Here is a 20,025-nt window from a genome sequence, read left to right on the forward strand (position 1 = left end):
GCCAGCATTTTCAGATGCAGCACCTCAACCTGGGATAGATTTTTGCAGCTGTGGAAAAGTTGGGAAAAGTTCCAATATCCCTCCGGGGGGAGCTGTACCAAGAAGGGTGGAAGCAACTCAAATCTACCTGAGCTGGATTCCTTAAATCCAGTATAGGCAGTTTGCCAAATAAACTAAAATCATTTATCCCAAACCCACCGGTACTAAGAGAAAATCAGCGAAGGTATTTGGTATTACATGCATCTCAGGTTGCAAAGTCAGAGCTCTGAAGAGTCCCTTCCTATTCTAGCAAATAAGAAACATCAGGGATCTGTAACACAGCCTTTGCCCCGCTCTGCTCCAGAAGGTCCCTTGTGTGGCTCGGTCTATGCACCCCTGCATGGACCGACGCATCAGCGCCATCTAGTGGCCACATGCCGCCAGCGTCTCCGTTTTGCGCCTTGTTTCCAAGCCCATGTTGCGCGGGTTTTATTTGCTTAAAGCACCATGGTTCGCCCTTTAAAGAGCTGAGTATTTGTTTGGTGGGGGGGGTTACTGTACCCGATTAAATATAATTTTGGAAACTCTGTAATTTATGTGGGAAAAAAAGTGAAACTTCCCATACCGGGAGTCGAACCCGGGCCGCCTGGGTGAAAACCAGGAATCCTAACCGCTAGACCATATGGGAGGCGTTGAAAAGTTATGGTATCTACCTCTCTTATAGTTGTACTTTGCTGTTTCATTTGTCTTGCTTACACTGTAATTGATCTGTTAAGTCCATTTCTACTTGCCTTTGGCTCTAGCAAACAAGCCTATAATATGACTGTAGCACTCCCTTATAGTAGCAATACGCATTAGGACTAATCATATCACCCGAGGTAAAACTGTCCTCTGATCAGATGGGGAAAAATTGAATAATACTGAGTCTTTGGTAATTGCAAACCTGCAACATTCCTGCACTGTGTATGCACAAGCCATGTCTAACCAGCTTGATTTGCCCTAATGCACACCATCTAGACCTGCCCACATGGGATTATAATAAGCATGGCTTTACATAGACCTGTACTCACCCCAGCCATAGGTTACATTGTATTATCTGTGGTACTGGAGGGAATAATAAATATGCTCCCAGGTTGGGTGTGAACTAAAGTCCTGGATTGAGACACCCATAAACTTGGATCCAAATTTTGCAACTGGACTGGTCCAGTCTCTATCATGGGCCGAATCAAAATCTTGGAGCCAAACACCCCCAAATGATGCTGATGTTTGGAAATGTCTGTTTAATGGCTGAGACAAATCCTGTATCCAAACAAAATCTTGGGAAAATTTGAATCCAGACTTTGCACCTAAGGCCCATCTCTAATATGTATACTTGGGGCCTGATTCTGCAATTCTCCCCCCTCCCCCCAATGATCCTACACCTGAGGCCTGATGTCCCATGTATGTGTAAATCTGAGCCTAATTCTGCACTTTGTACATGTGCCAAGCATACGCGTGGGCTTGCTTCTACTACACCCTAAGTAGGTGTCAGTCATGAACATGGAACTGGATCCTGCACATCACGCACTATGCCCCCACAAATGCACCAACCATACCCCTGATAACTGATCATACAGCACCTGGTACATGCACTAATCTACACACAGTGTCCAGTCCTTCACTCCATGCGCTATTTATTTCATGCATGTTCCAGTCATTCCCATGGGGCCCAATCCTGTACCCTATCAGCTACAACCGATACATGCTAATCATACATGTGACCTGATACTGCACCCCATATATGCATCCATCATACACACAGGACACGATATGCACTGCATATGCCACAACCCAGATATGCCCCAATCAAACATATGGGGCCCAATCTGCACCACATACACAGTCATATAGATGGGTCTCGAGTCTGCATCCTACACACTGTATACCACGGGTGCCCCAGCCATGCAGACAAGGCCCGAGTCCCTACCACCCCAGGCTCTCTGCAATCGTACACTTGAGCCCAGTCTTGCAAGGTGCTGAGTACCCATGACACCTATTGACATCAGCGGGCTTGGTGCTCCCCCTCCGCCCCCCCGCCACTGATCATGCCTGGTACTGAAGCAATGCCTCACTTATGGGCAATTTGCCCCCACGCAAGATGGCCGCTCTGGCTTCCCCCACCCTTCGCGGCCCTGCGGTAGTTCTCGCCCTTCCGCCTTCAGTCACCTGACGGGCGGGGGAGGAGAGGGCTGGGTGGCTGTTCACGTGACCGGCGGAGGCAGCCTACTCCTGAGTCTCGTGAGCCAGGGGCGCAGGGGGTGTCCCGGGGGCCGCATCCGAAAGAGGGGAGACCCCGCCAGGCGGCTGGCTTAGGCAAGGCCGAGGCCTCGGGGACGAGCGGGGGGATTGGCTCTGTCTGCGCGCCAAGCTCTGTCCCCAGGACCCCCCGCTGGGCGCGGGCCGGGAGAAACCCCCCCGCCCCGCTGCGCTCGCACAGCCCCCGCTCGGCAGGAACGCGGCCTGGGGCTCAGAGCAGGGACCCCCCCGCCCCACCGCGGGGTCGGCCCAGGAGGCGCCGCGCTCAGAGCCAGAGGTAACGGGGCCGGGGGGGGCAGCAGAGTATGGGGGAGGGGGATGTAGGGAGAGAGAGAGGTGTGGGGGAGACAGGCGCGGGGGGGGAGCAAGATGTGGGGGGCAGCGGGGTCTGGGGGAGGGGGAACAAGGTGTGGGGGGAGAGCGAGGTATGGGGACGCAGACGTAGGGGGAGTGGGAGCAAGGGGGTAGGGTATGGAATATTGGGATTGCTGTGGGGATGTAGTGACTAGGAGGGGGTCAGTGTGGCTGGGGTCGTGATCTCACTGGGGGTATGAGTAACTGGGTTTAAAAGACATGGGGTAGAACAGGATCACTGACATTAAGCAGGAGTTAGCATGGGCAGGGTGCAGTATGTGAATGGCTGTGTAATAACTTGGGGTGGGTGGAACACTTTAGGGTGTAACTAGGGGGGTAGTATAGGGCTAAAGATTAATTTGCTTAGGGTGTAATGTCAGTTTTTGGGGTGGTTAGAGGATAAGGGGATATTAGGATGTGTGGGAGCATGTGACCAGTTTGTCTTGGGGTTAGTGTGTACACGATTGGCTAATGGTGAATGGAATATGTCATGGTGGTTTGTGTGTTTGGCTGGAGCTACTTACTGTTGGGGTTTAGAGATTGGGTAATATGTGGAACAGTAATGTGGGGGTTAATTTATATGTGGGAATAGGAGTGTTGCTAATTGATAGTGCTGCAGGGGAATGGAGAGAGTGTGTGTGTGTGTATTAGGAGTTTGACGTGCTTGTGGAGGGTGTCCGGCAGTGTTGTAGGGTTACTTTCCACCACACACTGGATTTATCTTGCTTATGTCTATTTTAACTCTTATCTTAATACATAACTAAGAGACTTGTAAGCATGGGCGTTTTAAGGATCTCTTTATGATAGGATGTTTTTCCTAAAGATCCCTTCAGCTCTTTTGCCTGGGACAAAAGTTGTAAAGTGCCTTCTGTAGCTGGCCCTGTTATCCGGGTTGGGATGAAGTTGTTAACTGGAGCAGAGGAAAGCACAGCAGTGTAACAAGGATGCTTGTCTTTGCCTTAAATCTGTAGGTGGGTGATGCCAAGCACAGCCATGAAGAAAAAGGTAAGAATTGGATTACACACCCTCTACTTCTTTGCTGCCTACATTGGCAAATGCTGATCAAGTTCCCCTTTGAACCTATAAAAATACCTTTGAGATCCCAAAGTGCTCATCAGATACCTTCTGGTGTGAGTGCTTGTGCTAGTCTCATGATATGATCTTCATGATTGTCAAGTGACCATTAATATTCAAAGACCCTTTTGCATCCTGTGGTAGTGATGGCTGCTGTGTCCTTTAGTTAACATGATTGGACTTGAAAATGAGTATTTCTCAAATATTTTGATAATCAGAGCAGCTGGGCTTGCACAGAGTAAAACCCACCACAGTAATCACTAATTGAATACACCTCACTCATGGCAAATACTCAGGCAAAAATTTAGTCTTAAGGGGAGAAAATGTGTTATACTCTATTTCATATGTATGTAATTAAACACTCCTGAGCTCTGTCAGAGGAATGTACTTTGGAAGGTTATATTTGCATTGAGGGGTTCAAGTGGAGAGGGAAGTTTGGTTGCATTGGATAGTGATTGGGAGCCAATGATGGAAATATAGCTCCTCTACTCAGAATTAGGAGTGTAGATATTACAGTGATAACTGTATTAGAAATGCCTAAGATTGCTAACTAAAGAATGTGATTACTCTTGTATGTTTTACTTGGATCAGATTTCTCTTCTTCGCCCACATATTGGGGTCTAGTCCCTTTGAAAAGCCACCGGAGGGATTGGTGGTGGAATCTCACACCTTTGAATTTAGAGTCTATTTTAAATTGGATAGCGCTATGTCTAATTATTACAACAGGCTGACGCTCATACAGACATTTCTTCACCAATTTTGTTGTGAAATGAGATCAGATATCTCTCCTTTTGGCCTTTTATATGCAATCACCAGAAAACACTATAGTTGGGGGTTAGCTTCAAAGAGTCTGAGATGCATTACAGGGCCTGTCTGCCTCTTTGAAGAAGAGTATGTTGCCATTCTTCTGCTGCAAAGTCCACCAAAGCCTGTTATCCTGAACTTGGTTATGCTGTGGGAGCATTTCAACTAGTTTGTGCCTTAACCGTGTGGTGAGCTGCCTTTGGAAGGGAACTAGTTAGCCTATAAAAAGTGACTAAAATGGCAAAGTGGGATTCCATGTCAATTGGTTAAGTCTGAGATTTGTTTTCTAGTTGTAAACCATGCTCTGAGATCTGTAAGCTCTGGGATCTGAGAATCAAGCGGGTGTCTTGCTGACTTATACTCCATTGCCAGTCAAAGATTCTGTAGGACAGCTTCAGCCTAGAGTTGCATCTTTTTTTTTTAAACCCTGTTGTCTATAATAGGATTTCAGAGGTGTTGCCAAAGGCAGAACTTTGTTTTGGGACTGGAACTTGGCTACTGATTCTTTTGATAGTGTGAGCCAATCCCTGCTGCTATCAAATCATTTAGGGTTGCTATTGAGCCATTCAAATGATTTCCCCCTACACTCCCCCCAAAAAAAGCAAAAACCTAATCACAATGTCTCCTGCTCTTTCATGGCCTGCTGACCTGGGAAGCAAGAGATTGGGATTGCATCTGTGCCTCCTGCGTAGCAGTATTGGGTAGTCAAATTATACTGGCTCATCTGCTTTTAAACTTCTTTCTGCCTTCCAGTATGTTCACATCTAAAAGCCGGACTTGAATTTCATTTCACAGTCAGGGAGGAGAATCTGATTCTTGTATTGTGATGTAGACAGTACAAAACATAAGCATTGTGGTGAGGGGAGGACATTGAATGGTCAAGTGTTCATGTCTGGTCAAGTGGTTTATTTTTTGGAGGGTTGTTTTTTTTTTGTTGTTGTTTTTTTTTTTTTTTTTAATGTTTGGGATTTAAATGTTTTTGGCTCATCAAATCCTTGTGCTTCTGATGAATCAGGAAGAGCAAGCTTTTCATCTTAAGTGCCAGTGTGTTTGGAGAACACGTGTGGAGGCTGGGGAAGTGAAAGATTAAAAATTACTTCAAAAATAAATTTAGCTCTTCACTGAATGTCTGAAATCCAGCTGTGAACTCTGCAGAGTGCCTTCTCGATGTATCTAGCAGAAATGAGCTCGGGTTGACTTTCTCTGTGACACATTCATGCGTTGTGATTGTTTTTTATTGGTATGGGGGTCAAGATGAGGAGCATGAATAAGCTTCAAGAAGCACAGTTACTTTTCATCTGGATTTTAGGCAACTATACAATCAATACTAGGGACCGGGTATGCAGCTCCCACAGTGTGATCTGACTGTGGGAAAGGAAGAAAGCAAAAGCCAAGGAGAAGAGGAGTGGTCCGTTTGTGTGTTGAGTAAATGGAAAGCATGTCAAGTGACAGAGTTTTATAGTGTGTAATGCTGGTTTATTGACCATGAATATCAAGGAATTAAGAACACATGTCATCCAGTCATTCAGGCTTTTGTTTGATAGCCTTTTCTGAGGGGGCCAAATCACAATATGTACAAGTCAAGTCCTCTGTGCATGGGGTTATTGAAGCCTTTTGTCTTTACACCATTAGTATTTAGCCATTAAAGAGCCATGGAGAAGCCAGCATTCATTGTGGTTTAACTCTTCTCTCTTGCCTTTCCTTACCAGGTGCTGTTGATGGGTAAAAGTGGGTCTGGAAAAACCAGCATGAGATCCATTATCTTTGCAAACTACATCGCCAGAGACACACGGCGCCTTGGCGCCACAAGTAAGAGCTTGGTCTCTTATTGACTCCTAAAGCATCTGCTCTTGAACTCGGGTTAACATTTAAGACCATCTGCACAGAGATGCAAGGCAGTTATCCACTGAGACTCTCACCTTTCCTCTGTGGATGGAGTAATAGAGTGTCTCCTATGTCTGCTGGGCCCCTCCATGAGGGGCCTGGCTGAAAATCTGAGCCAAAGTACCTCGGATGTGGGTGAGGTGGAATGATCCTTCCCCTTTAAGCTGTGGGCCAGAAGGTGACTAAATGTTGATGCAAATAGAGTTTGCAAACTAATGCTTTTCCACTGACCCTGCCTGCTCACAAAGAAGTGTTCAGAGTGGCTGATGAACCCTCCAGAGAAAACCTGACTTCTCTATGCCAACAAGATGATTTGGGGCAGTAATAAACTGCTTGCTAGAGAGTGGGGCTCAGTGGTCTTAGCAGAAAGACCTCTGCATGGATGATTCTGCAATACTCCATATCTGTTGAAGGTAGGACATGGAGTCTTAATCTGCAGCAAGGGAGATTTAGGTTAGATATTAGGAAAAAGTGTCTAAATATAAGGGTAGTTAAGCTCTGGAATAGGTTTCCAAAGGAGATCCCATAATTGGAAGTTTTTAAAAGCATGTTGGACAAACACCTATCAGGGATGGTCTATGTTTACTTAGTCCTGCCACAGCACAGGGGGTTGGACTTAATGACATCATGAGGTCCCTTCCAGCCCTACATTTCTATGATTCTATATTCATCCATGGCAGAATATACCTAGTAAAGCTGAGTAGCTGGAATTCCACGCTTACAGCTCTGGGCTTTAAATAGTCACCATGAATCAGGTTTTCAACTGTGTTGGATGGTAACTTCCCAGTAGTCCTCCTTTTCAGTTGTTCTGTGTTTCACGTACATGTGGTACAGTTACTAGACTTCTCTTGTCTCTTTCCAGTTGATGTGGAGCACTCCCATGTTCGATTTTTGGGAAATCTGGTGCTGAACCTATGGGACTGTGGAGGGTAGGTGTCTGTTCTTTTGCTTGTGAAACCCATGGAGGTGGCTGTGGCAACTAGGATGGTGGTGTGATACGTTAGGAGGCTGTCCTTTTAGCTACAGTGGGGTGGGAATGCTTTCTGTGTATCAAGTGAACTGTTGATGAAGGCGCTTAGAACTGTAGATGGTACCATATAATTAATAAACTCCACATCATAAACTCAGACATGGGGGCTGGGTGAAGGGAGCTGACTTGATAATCATGGAGCCCAAAGTAACCTCTCCTTGGGACAGGGGGAGTAGACTGCCTCTCCCTTCCCTCACTGCCTCTTTCTCCTGTCAAGACAATGTCTCTGAGCCTTGCAACATGGATGAGCTACCTCTAGGGCTGCAAAAATTATTGTTGGAAATGGATTACAGAACCTTTTGTTTTGGGGTCAATGCTTCAGATTGGACCAAAGTGGTAGTGTTGGACCATTGGTTTTTGTTAAATGAATTGGGGGTGGTACTATCATTCCTGGTGGGTAGCTGTCTATAGAAGAAGCCCTGTCATTGACACTCAGCAGAGATGGGAAAGGCATAAAGGCTGAACAGCCTTCTGATGAATGGAGTTGGTTTCCTGTAAAAAGTTGATATACTCAAGTGGGGCAGGGATGAGGCTCATTTGGAAGAGTAAGCTTACACCGCCCATGCTGTACCTGTTCTGGAGAGGTCTTCAGTCTTTACAGTTGCTGTATTGATAGCTTAGTCCTCATACATAATAGACTTTCTTAGCAATGCAGACATATGGGTAAACCACGCTGGTCTGATTGATCTAACTGGAGTCCCTTTGCCTTGCTGCTATGCCCCTTTTCAGACAAGACACCTTCATGGAGAACTACTTCACGAGCCAGCGGGACAACATCTTCCGCAATGTGGAAGTCCTGATCTACGTCTTCGACGTGGAGAGTCGCGAGTTGGAGAAGGACATGCACTACTACCAGTCGTGTCTGGAGGCTATCCTGCAGAACTCTCCTGATGCCAAGATCTTCTGCCTAGTGCACAAGATGGATCTAGTGCAGGAGGACCAGCGTGATCTGGTAAGGAGCTGAGCATTGCCTTATCAGTGTGGGCTCTGTAACAAAGAGCATGCATAATGTTGTTGCCATCTTTCACTTTAAACATAGCTACACCAGCACTTTCTCCAGAAAGCTTTTTTCAGATTTATCTGTGGGGAAAATCTCTGAAAAGTTGAGTTGCTCCCAACCGCCAAACCTGTAGTCCCCATGCTACTCCCGGCCCATTATTGTATAATGCCTGTCTAATGGCCTACATAGAGAAGAGACTCTCTATGCCAAATTACCTGTAATCTTCTCCTTTATGGTGTCAGTTTTAGCATTGTTACCAATTTTTGGGATATGGGGGACAAAGAAAAACCCTTAACCTCCCTGTTGTACTTCAAAGGATTAGGTGATCAACTCTGTCACTACTATGCTGCTGGGTCAAATCCAGCTCAGCTGTGTATTGAATAAAAATAGTTACCATGTGTCAGCTGTTTAGCCTGTGTTGTAAATTGGGGAAGTCTCAATTCCAATCCTAGTGCACTGATGTCCACATCACAGTTGGCACTAGCCAACACAAAGACTGACAGTTGTAAGCAAAGGGGCCATGGACTATGAACTGGCGTTGAGTCTGACCTACCTTCTTGCTCAGATGTAGTCTCTTTACGGGCTGGCTGAAGTACAGCCAAGTATTTCCAGCACTCAGTGCAACACCTGCAGCGACACTTAGGGATGGAGTTCCAAAGTGTCCAGCAGCTCCTGTCATTCCTAGGACGAGTGAGATTCCCCAATGTCCTCAGTGGGTGCTGTTGGCTGCTGAGCTCACTCTTCAATCTGGGCCATGGTAATCTTTAAGTCAGAAAGCTATACCCAGCTCCTGGTGTTAGATGAGAAATTAACTTTGTGGGTTAGATATGTTTCTTTATGACACATGCACTCCCCTAGCTCTGTGGTTCATCATCAACCTGGTTCAGACCTGGAGATCACTTCTTTGGTCTAGTGCAGTGGTTCTCAAACTTTAGTAACCCGACGACCCCCATTTCGATTTAAAATTTTTGCCACGGACCCCCAAGCCTGCTGCTCAGTCCCAGGTCCCATCCCCACTCCACTCCATCCCCCAAAGCCCCACCCCACCTCTTCCTGCTCCCACTCCACCCTTGCCCCTCCTCTTCCCTGCTTCTTTCTGCCCCCTCCCACAAGTGCCCCCTCCCCCCCTCCCTCCCAGCACCTCCTGCACACTCGGAGGGAGGGGGAGGAGTTGATCAGTGGGGTCAGTGGCCCCGAACATGATTCCTCCCCCTCCCTCCCAGTGCCTCCTGCACACCGGGAACAGTTGTTCCCCAGCATGCAGGAGGCACTGGGAAGGGAGGAGGAGGAGTTGATCTGCAGGGCCTGCGGACCTCCTGGAGTACCCTCGCGGACCCCAGTTTGAGAAACGCTGGTCTAGCCTACTCAACACACTGAACTCTTTCTTTCACTTCCAGCTTGATACATCCCTGTCCAGATGTGCAACGAAGGGCTCAGAAAAGAGCAAGGAGGCCACGTGGGTGAAGCCACAGGCTGGTCTTCCCTGGGTAGACAAACTTCAATGAAACAAATTGGCTCATAACTCAGCAGATACTGGCTAGTGTTCTGAGCCTCATTTTGTCACTCTAGCTCGATCTGGTTGTAACTTAAAGCATTTTCCTTCTGGAGCTTGTTTGAATATTACTTTCCATCCTCCCCAGGAAGGGGTCAGGAATGTCCTGGACTCTGCATAAGTTAAATGAAAGCTAGTTCCATAGGGCTGTGATGCTTGGTATTTCAGTTTGCTGTCCAGTAACTATTAACATCAGTATCCATATGCAGTTGGTTGGTGTGAATTCTAAGCATTCCCTGAAATAAGGAAGGGCATGGAGGAGTGGAATCATGCAGTGACACAACTTGAAAGCATTGCAACCCCTCTAGTAGGAACTGCTTTGAGGTATCTGCTAGTCTCCTTTGAGTCAGGGATTCTGTCTGCTTGCTTGGGCCTAACTGTTGACCTGACTTGAAAGTAGTGCCAAATTGTGGACCTTGGCATCTTGTGTGTATTGGGTTACGTAGTCAGTCAGGAGGTTTCTGTATGTTCCCTGCTTTCATGCTCCTGAAAACAGATTAAAAATAGCTTGTGGAAATCAGGAAGATAAACACTGACATGGGTCAGCTTTCAAGTTGGGGCTCTTTTTAAGTGTATGAATCTCAAATGTCTTCTTAAGGTTGGGGTCTCTTGTGAATTGGAATATCAGAGAGAGAGAGGAGAAACCTCAAAGAAATCAAAATGCTGTTAATCTTCAGCATGTTGTTAACACAGTGGGCTGGGACAGAAATGATTTTTCCCTATCCCTGTTCATTCCTAATGTCCACTTCTGAGACTTCCTGCCTCATAGATGTGGGTGGAACAATCTGGATTTTGCTAGTGAATTTACTGTGAATAATTTATTTATTTTTTCACACCAGGGGTTCACTGCTAGCTGTTTACCTTGCTTTTGTCATGATTTCTTAAGTTCTGATGTCTTGGAAAGTCTTTTTTTGACCCATCTCAGCTATTTTTAAACCATAACCTGTAAGAGCGGAGTAAGGATTGACTGCTTAACTCATGGCAGCTTAATTAATGCAGCACACTTCATTGTAGGGTTTTTTCCCCCATCCTCTTTTAACCTGAATGCCTATTAAGTCCTTGTTCACGTTCATAAGTCTATGAGCAGGGCCCTACCAAATTCACAGTCCATTTTCACAAATTTCACCATCATAGCATTTTAAAAACCTTGAATTTCACATTTTCAGATATTTAAATCTTAAATTTCACAGTGTTGGAACAAAGCATGAATATGTATTTAAAAACGGCAAAAGATAAACATGTAAAGCCCTTAAATCAGCATTTCTCAAACTGGGGGGCCTGATCCAAAAGGGGGTCGCTGAGCATGGGGAGTCGCAAGGCTTTTGTGGGGAGGTTGCAGCATTGCCACCCTTCTGTGCTGCCTTCAGAGCTAGGTGGCTGGAGAGTGGTGGCTGCAGGCTGGGCGCCCAGCTCTGAAGGCAGCACTGCTGCCAGCCCCAGGGCAGAAGTGGAGCTGCTTTCAGAGCTGGGTGCCCAGCCAGCAGCTGCCCAGCTCTGAAAGCAGTGAAGAGGTAAGGGTGGCAATTCTGTGACCCTCCTACGATAGGCTTGAGACCCCCTTTTGGGTCAAGACCCTCAGTTTGAGAAATGCTGGTCTCCCCCATGAAATCTATATAGTATAGGATAAAAGTATACAAAAAACAGATTTCACGGGGGAGACTAGATTTCATGGTCCATGACGTGTTTTTCACAATAGGGTGAGTGAATTTAGAACTCATGACTAATGATCATTGCCAGGGCCAGGCATGTACAAGCAGCAATTGTGCATGCTTCTCCTACACAGATCTGCCAAGTCACCTGGTTCCTAACCTGTAGCACCCACAATTTTTCAGTCCTGAGATCTCACCCAGCTCTGCTGATGTAACTCGTCTTGATTTGCAGCCCCCTGTTCTTCCTGTCATGGGTCTCTGAGACAGCTCTGCTAGTGCACTTCCATGCTGGCCTGCAGCATCCTCAGCTGCTCTGGCACTGGAAAACATTGTGCACCCTTGAGTTCTGTTTTGAAATACAAAGTTCTTACTATAAATGCGGTAAAATAACCCCAGCAGAAGCATTCACCAAAAACAGGAATGTGTGTGTTCATCTAGGACAGTGGTACTCAGACTGAGGCTCGGGAGCTGCAAGTGGCTCTTCAATGTGTCTCTTGTGGCTCTTGGCAGCACATGATATTAAAACACCGTGTGATTTTAATTATTAACCAACCAGGATGCTTTCACTATGTTATTAACCAATTGTTGATAAAATAATACTTGGTCAGAATAACCAAGAAAAAAATTATATATATAAAAATAGTAAATGAAACAATGAATTCACACTACTGTTGCTCTCTTGGGTAATGTTAATCGCTGATTTGGCTCCTGAACCACTGAGGTCTGAGTATCACTGATCTAAAAATATCAAACTTCTGCCTTCCAGATTTTTAAAGAGAGGGAGGAAGACCTGAGGCGACTGTCCCGCCCCTTGGAGTGTGCATGCTTTAGAACGTCCATCTGGGATGAAACACTTTATAAGGTTTGAATGGCTGCTTCTCTTCATGTATGGCATTTCCATTCGTCTTCCTCCTGCTCTACTGTTGTGTAAACTGCATTGGCAGTCGCTACAGAATTCCATAGCTTGACTGGATTCTCCTAGCCCTTTAACTTTGAAATGTTTTCTGAAACAGGTGGTTCCATTCTGGCTGTTCAAGGGGTGGGGCTGATGGCAGTTAAATTGCTGGCTTAATAAAATAAATCTACCTTTCCCTTCTCCCATCAGTATTATGGTTCATAGTCCTATATCTTCCTGTTAACTTTGCCCACACTCTCTGCCTAATTCATTTAGAAGGAACCTCCACCCCACTTACCACAATAATGTGTTCAGCCAAGTGCAGAATTGTCCATGTTATATTTTCTAGGACATTGTCAAGTATTCAGTGACTCAAGTGATTGGACTTCCACATCTGCCTGGGAGACTACTTCATACTCTCTAAGCTTGTCTTGATATCTAGCCTAAACTTTCCTTACCTTCATGCATCCCAGTTACCTGTTAAGATCTCTCTCCAGATATTGGGATGATGGATGTTAAATGGATCAGACTGAGAGCAAATTACGGTTCTCCAAGTGTCACAAATGTTCCACAACCATCTCAGTGGGCAAAAGTAGTGAGAGCCCATTAGCCTTCTGTTAGACTGACATTCATAGGAGTTGATTTTCTGGCAATCCCTTTGGCTTCAATGGAAGGTGAAGCTGGGCACCTTCTAAAATCTATCCATGAATACAGAGAATGCCCCAGTCTACAGTATGTGGCTTCAGCCTGAATGAAGCTGGTCCAGGCTACATCCTCCTGAAAATAGTTTTTCTGTGTCTTTAGTGTGTACACTAGTCCCATACTGTAGGCAGTTAGCCCGTTTCCTATTTGAGAGCCAGCTAGGTACAGATTGGCTAACCTTTCTTCTTAAATGGATCCCTGTAGCCAGTCAGTCATTGTGAATGCTCTTGTTTATGCTTCATATTGACATGCCCAGAGGCAGAACTGCATCATTCTAGATACAGTCCCATAAGAGCTTGTATTGAAAATGAATATTTTGGACCTTCTGCCTTCAGACAAGATGAAACCTCAGCTGTTCCTTTGAGCACCAGAGAAATGCCTATTAAATGTATAAATAAAAGCTTTGGTTTTGCCCAGTTTGCTTGTATGTTGGAGTTCTAATATACAAGCAAATCACTGATTGGCATAAGCAGTGAGGTGAAGCCCCTACAGACTGAGGGCCTGATCCTGAGATGTGCTGAACTTCACTGGAGCCAACTGTAATTGAGTGCTCGGCACCTCTTGGGATCAGTCCCTGAGTTAATGCAGTGGTTCAGAGCCTTCTGCTGTTACTTCTATGGGTACACAGCAGAGATCTGCTTATTTACAAGCAAGAAAAAGGAAAACTGAGGCTTTAGCTGGGAGCAGTAAACAAATGCTTCTCCTCTGGAAACATGGGTTCAAATTCAGCCCAGACATCACCTGGCAATTAGATGGTATCAGACTAGTCCCTGCAAGATTTTTGCCCGTGTCACAATTTGACGTGGCTGGTAGATTGTTCAAGAAAAAGTGTGTGATTGGAACACGAGTGGGGGCCATAACCATAATTGAAGTGTGTGGGCACAGAGAGATGGGAGAAGCTTGCATAACTCATGTCTCTGCTATCATTGACTGTAGCCTGAATTCGCTGACTCTTACAAGCACTTTGCATAACAAGAGAGGGAGGATGGGGACGCCCTTATGCAATCCTCATAGCACTCACTGGTCATTTTGTTTTCTGACAGGCTTGGTCCAGTATAGTCTATCAGCTGATTCCTAATGTCCAGCAACTAGAAATGAACCTGAGGAACTTTGCTCAGATTATAGAAGCAGATGAAGTTCTTCTGTTTGAGAGAGCCACTTTCCTGGTGAGAACTGCCATCCTTGCTCTTTGCTGGGTCCATTTGCTCCTCTGCCCTGTCCCTTAAGGGGGCAGATTCATGATTCTAAAATGCATAGGGTTCGTTGTATGAAAAGCATTGTAGAGTGAAAAGGACTCAGATGGGGTTGATGACCATAACGCATGCTAGGTGGAAGTTCCAGGTTGCAGAACTTTTCATTCAGTGCCTTTAGGACAAAGAGAGTAAGGGCTTGCTTACACAGGGAAGCTATTCTGAAATAAGGTAGGATATGAATTTAAAGCACAATAGCTATTTATGTGGATTAAGCTAAACCAAACAAAGGTGCACTCAGTGTGGAATAAATGTGTCCACTTGAAAAAACGAGGAGTCCTTGTGGCACCTTAGAGATTAACAAATTTATTTGGGCATAAGCTTTCGTGGGCTAAAACCCTCTTCACCCATGGGTTTTAGCCCACAAAAGTTTATGCCCAAATACATTTGTTAATCTCTAAGGTGCCACAAGGACTCCTCGTTGTTTTTGATAATACAGACTAGCACGGCTACCACTCTGAAACCTGTGTCCCCATGGAGAGTTATGGTGGAATAGCTATTCAGGGCAAGTTCCCTGTGTAGACAGGGCCTAATTCTGTTGCCTTTGACATGAACCAGGTACTCCTGTGACATTCCTGAAACACCCTCTCAGAGCAGTTAGGCTGTGAGCAATGTTAAATGCATGATTCACCTTTGCCTCCTCCAGTCTGTAAGGAAGTTTCACATCCCCAATGCCTGGTCCATTCTTGGAATTTTCAGAGAATTTCCTTCTGTACTACACAAGGGTAAAACCTTATTCTGACTTGAAATATTTGCAGATTTTCACTTCCTCCCAGGTGGTACTTTAACTGTTCAGGGTCCCTCTGTTACTGAGTACCTGATCCAATATAAACCTAATCCTGAGAGCTGGATGAAAACTTTCCTCAAAACTTTCTTCCTGACACAATAGCCTACTTTTAAAGGAAAACTTTTGTAGAAATTTATTTTGTTTGAAACTTTTCAACAAAGTTGGGTTTTTTTGAGGGGATGGGGGGGAGTTGGGTTTTTTGTTTTGTTTGTTTTTTGGGTTTTGGGTGGTTTTTTTTGTAATGGAAAATTTAGGGAACCACATCTGTCTCTTAAAAATTTTCTTAGTAAATACTTGCCATCTTCCACCATCCTCTACTAGTTTCTGAGGGGTTTTGTAAATTAGTATGGCATTAATGATCGATGTGATTGACAGCATTGTAATAAACCCCTATTTTCATATAACAGCTATTTTTGGGGACAGAAGCTTCTCATGCTCACAGCTTAAAAGTGACTTTTTTACAAAAAATATAAATTTCTGGATTTTTAGATTCTCTTTTCTGCACTCTCATATCTTTATAACTTCCCCGTGGACTTAGTCCTCCTCAAGCAGAAATCCTTTTGACATATTTGAAGAAACTCTGTTCAAAAACATTATGCATATTTGCTAATCATACTGCACATGCATACAGTGTGAGGGTTTGCTGAGTCCACATACATGCATATTTGTTTGAATATGCAATCAGATTTTTATTTTAAATTAAATAATTTAAACTATTTAAATTGCATTCTTGACAGCTTTCTAAAACACATTCTGCCTATTCTTTTGGGGGTATGTTGAAGCATGGGCAATTGCAGTGCGAGAAGAGAAGATCCTCAGGACTCATTAGGAGATGTGGTGGTGGGTGGGAACTTCTGCTTTGATTGCTGAGTTATAGTGATTTTTCCTTGCAGGTTATTTCCCATTATCAGTGCAAAGAACAACGCGATATCCACAGATTTGAGAAAATCAGTAATATTATTAAACAGTTCAAGCTGAGCTGCAGGTGAGATGGATTATCTGTGTATTCACGTTACTAAGAAATGGAAATCTTTAGACTGTGGGTGAGTGCCATCAGCCTGACTTGGCTGTGGTGATGTCCACCTACCCTGGCTAGACATAAATGATAACTCTGTGTCAACCAGACATCCCTTGTAAATTCTCTGTAGTGCATCCTGGCCTTGAAGTGAGTAATGGTTCTATGAATAATAGGCCACCAGAGAAGTTCTCTAATTCAGAGAGGTATTAGAATGTATCCTGTTTAATCATGACTCAGTTTTTCATGCCTTTCATCATTTTTTTTTTTCTGGTGTTCATTGAAAGAGGTTTGTTCTGAAACATTTTTGCTCCCATCCATTTTCTTCTGGGTTCTGCAGAGAAGTTATAGTACTGAGCTTGTGACCTAATGGCAGTTAATGACAACACTTTATGGCACTGCAAATCTAAGATAAGCTCTTAGTTATGGGCCCGAGCTCCAAAAAGCTGGTTTGAGAGAGGAAGCACTTGCTCAAACAAATTTAGCAACAGTCACAAAAGAAAGGCAGAAGACTTAAGACAAAGTTAAAGTTTGAAATAGTTTTTTTTTTTTTTTTCAAAATTGCTCCACTGTTGCCCTTCCATCTCTAATACTTGAAAAGATTTAGAACACTCATAGGGTAGGAGCAGCTGAATAGCTACATGTATGCTTTAGTAGGCTGTTTCCAGAGTCTTCAGTTTACTACTCTCTTCTGTTGTTGGTCCCCAGAGTCATTCTGCTATTGTTGACTTTCTGACTGCTGAGTGGTTCCAGTGTGCACTGCTCAGGAGACCCTGACTTTTGGGGTATAGCAAACTCAAACAGGTGTCAGTCACTATTGTGCAGTGCAAAAGCTTTTTTTATTGAGTTAAGTGTAAAAAGAGAACACTAACCCACTGTAGCTAGTCAGTACTGAACAGAGGGCCTTGCTTAAATTGTATTCGAGTTTTGTAACCATGAAGTAAATCAAAAATATAGCCACAGATTTTGTATCTGTCAAAAACAAAAAACCTAGTGTCACATACTGGCTTAGTTCTTATTTTACAAAGCTGTGCAGTTATGAACACATGATGTGACTAAAGTGATCTCTAGATATGAGGTGCTCTGTAAATAAAGTGCTTGCTTTTGAAATGGTCACATAACAGGAGTTAATTCACTTTTCTTTCCTCCTCACAGTAAGCTGGCTGCTTCTTTCCAGAGCATGGAAGTCAGGAACTCTAACTTTGCTGCTTTCATTGACATCTTCACATCGAATACATATGTGATGGTGGTCATGTCTGATCCTTCCATACGTAAGTTTAATAGAGCATAGGCATCTATTGCGTCGCTTTGACAGGGACCAAGAGCTAGTTAAACTTGCATTTGGCCCTTGATACCATAAATGAGCACCCATCTACATTGTACAATCAGCTAAGCCCCCAAGACAGTTGAAACAGTTTAATTCTGGAATTGTGGATAGGACTAACACGTGTTAACTGTGATGCACCAGATGGGAACATGGGTTAAAAGATGGCTTGATCATGCAGTGCAAACAGCACCAGACTTTGCAAATCAAGTTCTTCTCTGCTGTTTCTCAACATAGTGATTAATACAGATGGGAGTTTATTCAGGCAGTGTCAGTTAACACGTCTATTCTAGTAGAGTTGAACACAGTAAATGTTCTTTGCCAGATCTAATATGGCACTGGGCTGTGAGTTTTGGGCCTAAATTTGAATTTGGGCATTTTCTAGATGAATTGTTGTGCTTCGTTAGTGCTTCAATTATGGCTGCATTTTCCTTTTTAACTCAAGAAGCAATTGATGGATAAAATTACATTGCTTACAGCCAAGGAGTGCAGGCCCTTGTATGTTCTTTGGTAACATTTTTTTCCTGTTGCTCACTATGAAACTGCTTTTTGTATTACACTATTTGAGGATTTTAAGTGAGACAGACATGCGGCACATGGGCCTAGTGCTGTGATTCCCTGAGAGCAGAAAATACCTTTTTAAAACTACTTTTCTGTATTTGGTTAGTCCCATGCGTTTAATCCTACCAGACTGGGGGCTTGCTACCAGCTGTGACATTCTTTGGAATTCCACAGATGGGAAGCTAAGAAAAAGCTAAAGCAACTTCCTTCCATAATCACAATTCCTGTTAACAAACTTGCATCAGTACAGTATACCTCCCTTTGGGTCTCAGACAGCACCATTCTGGGATCATCCAGCACAGCAACCCAATCTTGCCTGCTGTGCCCCTTACATTACATCCTCAGTGGCCTGGGAGTAGCAGAACAAATCTGGTAGAGCTCGCTATTTAGAGTAGTGGTACTTTTTCATAAGCGCTAGGCCCTTTGGAAGAGAGGTCCTGTTTCCCTATGTTAGTTTTCCTCTCAAGAGTTTGATCAGTGAAATCTGACATTGGTCAATGTAAAATATTCCCTTTTCAGTGCTACACGAGGTGGCAACTTGCCTTGTTTGTTTCACTCCTGGTGAAACCTATAGCTGTGGAGCTTTAGGAGAAACACGAACCAAAACCACACAGAGCTTTGTGGCTTCAGTCCTGCTGCTGTGAACCAAAACTCCTGTGTTTTACACTACAGGGAACCTTCCTAGCTAACCTTTCCAGGCAGCTTTTAACTCCTGGTGACCTAATTACTCACATCCTTTGTTTTTTCCTCTCTTGCCCCTTCTTCGCTCTAGCTTCTGCAGCTACACTGATCAACATCCGCAATGCTAGGAAACACTTTGAGAAGCTGGAGAGAGTGGATGGACCAAAGCACAGTCTGCTCATGCGCTGAACGCTGGCCAAACCACATGGTCTTTGGGGGAGAAAAGTTGGAACTGCAGTTTTTTTAGGAGAATCTAACAATGTGGGTGTCTTTGTGGGCTTTAAAATGAGTGTGCTGCTTACCACCGCAATCTTCTTTATTTTTTTTTCTCCTTTTAACATTGGACACTAGTCACTTGGATGATGTCTGGATACACCGTGGACCTTTGAGAGAGACTTCCTGGCACACTAGGGGTTGGGGAAGATACAAGGGCAGGTGATTTGCACTTGGCCTGATAAGCCTAGTTGCCATAGTCATGCACATTGAAGCCTTTGTGGATGTTTTCCTGTATTCCAGATGATCATATAAATCACAAGGATGGAATATTACTATTTTATCAGCAAGTTGCTAGGATACATTTATAAATTTCTCCTTGTCTTCAGTCATGAAAATAAATTTTTGCTACCAGGGACTTTGATTCCCAGAGCTCTGGAAGTGGTTATTTTTTCCTTTTAAAATGTTGTGAAGCTTTGCCATTGGACAGGCAAACAGGTACCTAGCTGCATTTCTCCTTTCTTATTACCTGGGCCTTTTTTAACCAGATCCTCATTTGAGAGAGTGTTTCTACTGTGTAAAAATGCATTTAATTCAGAAGAGTCGTAGTCAGAATGACTGTTTATTAGTCATCTTAATCTTTTTTTTTTCTTTTTTTCTCTATGATTTTAGGCTTGCCAGAATGAAGATCATCCTTGTTATATGGAAGTAGCTGAAAGTAATACTCCCACTTAACAAGATAGTAGTCCTTGCATTCAGGTCTTCCTCCTGCTGAGCAGGGAGATGCTGAGAAGGGCAAGGGACAACTGTATAGAAGTCAGATGAGATAACCAATCTCATTGCCCCGCTGAAAATGTTGCACTCAGTCATCTGTGATCTCAAAAAGGCAGTCTGACAATATTAGACACCAATGTGACTCTACATTATGGTCTAATTTGTTTTACTGGACTTGTGCTTGATTCTCCATTAAACATAA

The 20,025-nt window shown here is 44.2% G+C and overlaps 1 protein-coding gene and 1 non-coding gene across 3 annotated transcripts; one reads left to right on the forward strand and one right to left on the reverse strand.

The window, feature by feature from the left end:
• Positions 1–595: 595 nt before the first annotated feature.
• Positions 596–667, reverse strand: TRNAE-UUC. The gene has a single exon. It is a non-coding gene; the product is annotated as a tRNA-Glu (tRNA).
• Positions 668–2,199: 1,532 nt separating this feature from the next.
• Positions 2,200–19,473, forward strand: LOC117882525 (ras-related GTP-binding protein A). Of its 2 annotated transcripts, XM_034780882.1 has the most exons (11): positions 2,200–2,551; positions 3,600–3,633; positions 6,216–6,315; positions 7,253–7,319; positions 8,150–8,372; positions 9,818–9,907; positions 12,388–12,483; positions 14,262–14,384; positions 16,149–16,240; positions 17,426–17,541; positions 18,928–19,473. In XM_034780882.1, exons 2-11 carry the CDS (start codon positions 3,607–3,609, stop codon positions 19,023–19,025), a joined length of 1,032 nt encoding a protein of 343 aa, XP_034636773.1. In that variant the 5' UTR covers positions 2,200–2,551; positions 3,600–3,606; the 3' UTR covers positions 19,026–19,473. The 2 variants fall into 2 exon arrangements, with proteins under 2 accessions (XP_034636773.1, XP_034636774.1); XM_034780883.1 differs by lacking the exon at positions 9,818–9,907 and having other exon boundaries at positions 2,201–2,551.
• The last annotated feature ends 552 nt before the right edge of the window (positions 19,474–20,025 follow it).

The sequence above is a fragment of the Trachemys scripta genome, chromosome 9 (assembly GCF_013100865.1).
Source record: "Trachemys scripta elegans isolate TJP31775 chromosome 9, CAS_Tse_1.0, whole genome shotgun sequence".
Taxonomy (NCBI): domain Eukaryota; kingdom Metazoa; phylum Chordata; order Testudines; family Emydidae; genus Trachemys; species Trachemys scripta.

Excerpts from the sequence above, each read along its gene's own strand:
- LOC117882525 (XM_034780882.1), top strand. The coding sequence starts at position 3,607 with ATGCCAAGCACAGCCATGAAGAAAAAG. Across the intron at positions 3,634-6,215 it reads GCACAGCCATGAAGAAAAAG|GTGCTGTTGATGGGTAAAAG; the intron begins GTAAGAATTGGA and ends TTTCCTTACCAG. Across the intron at positions 8,373-9,817 it reads AGGAGGACCAGCGTGATCTG|CTTGATACATCCCTGTCCAG; the intron begins GTAAGGAGCTGA and ends TTTCACTTCCAG.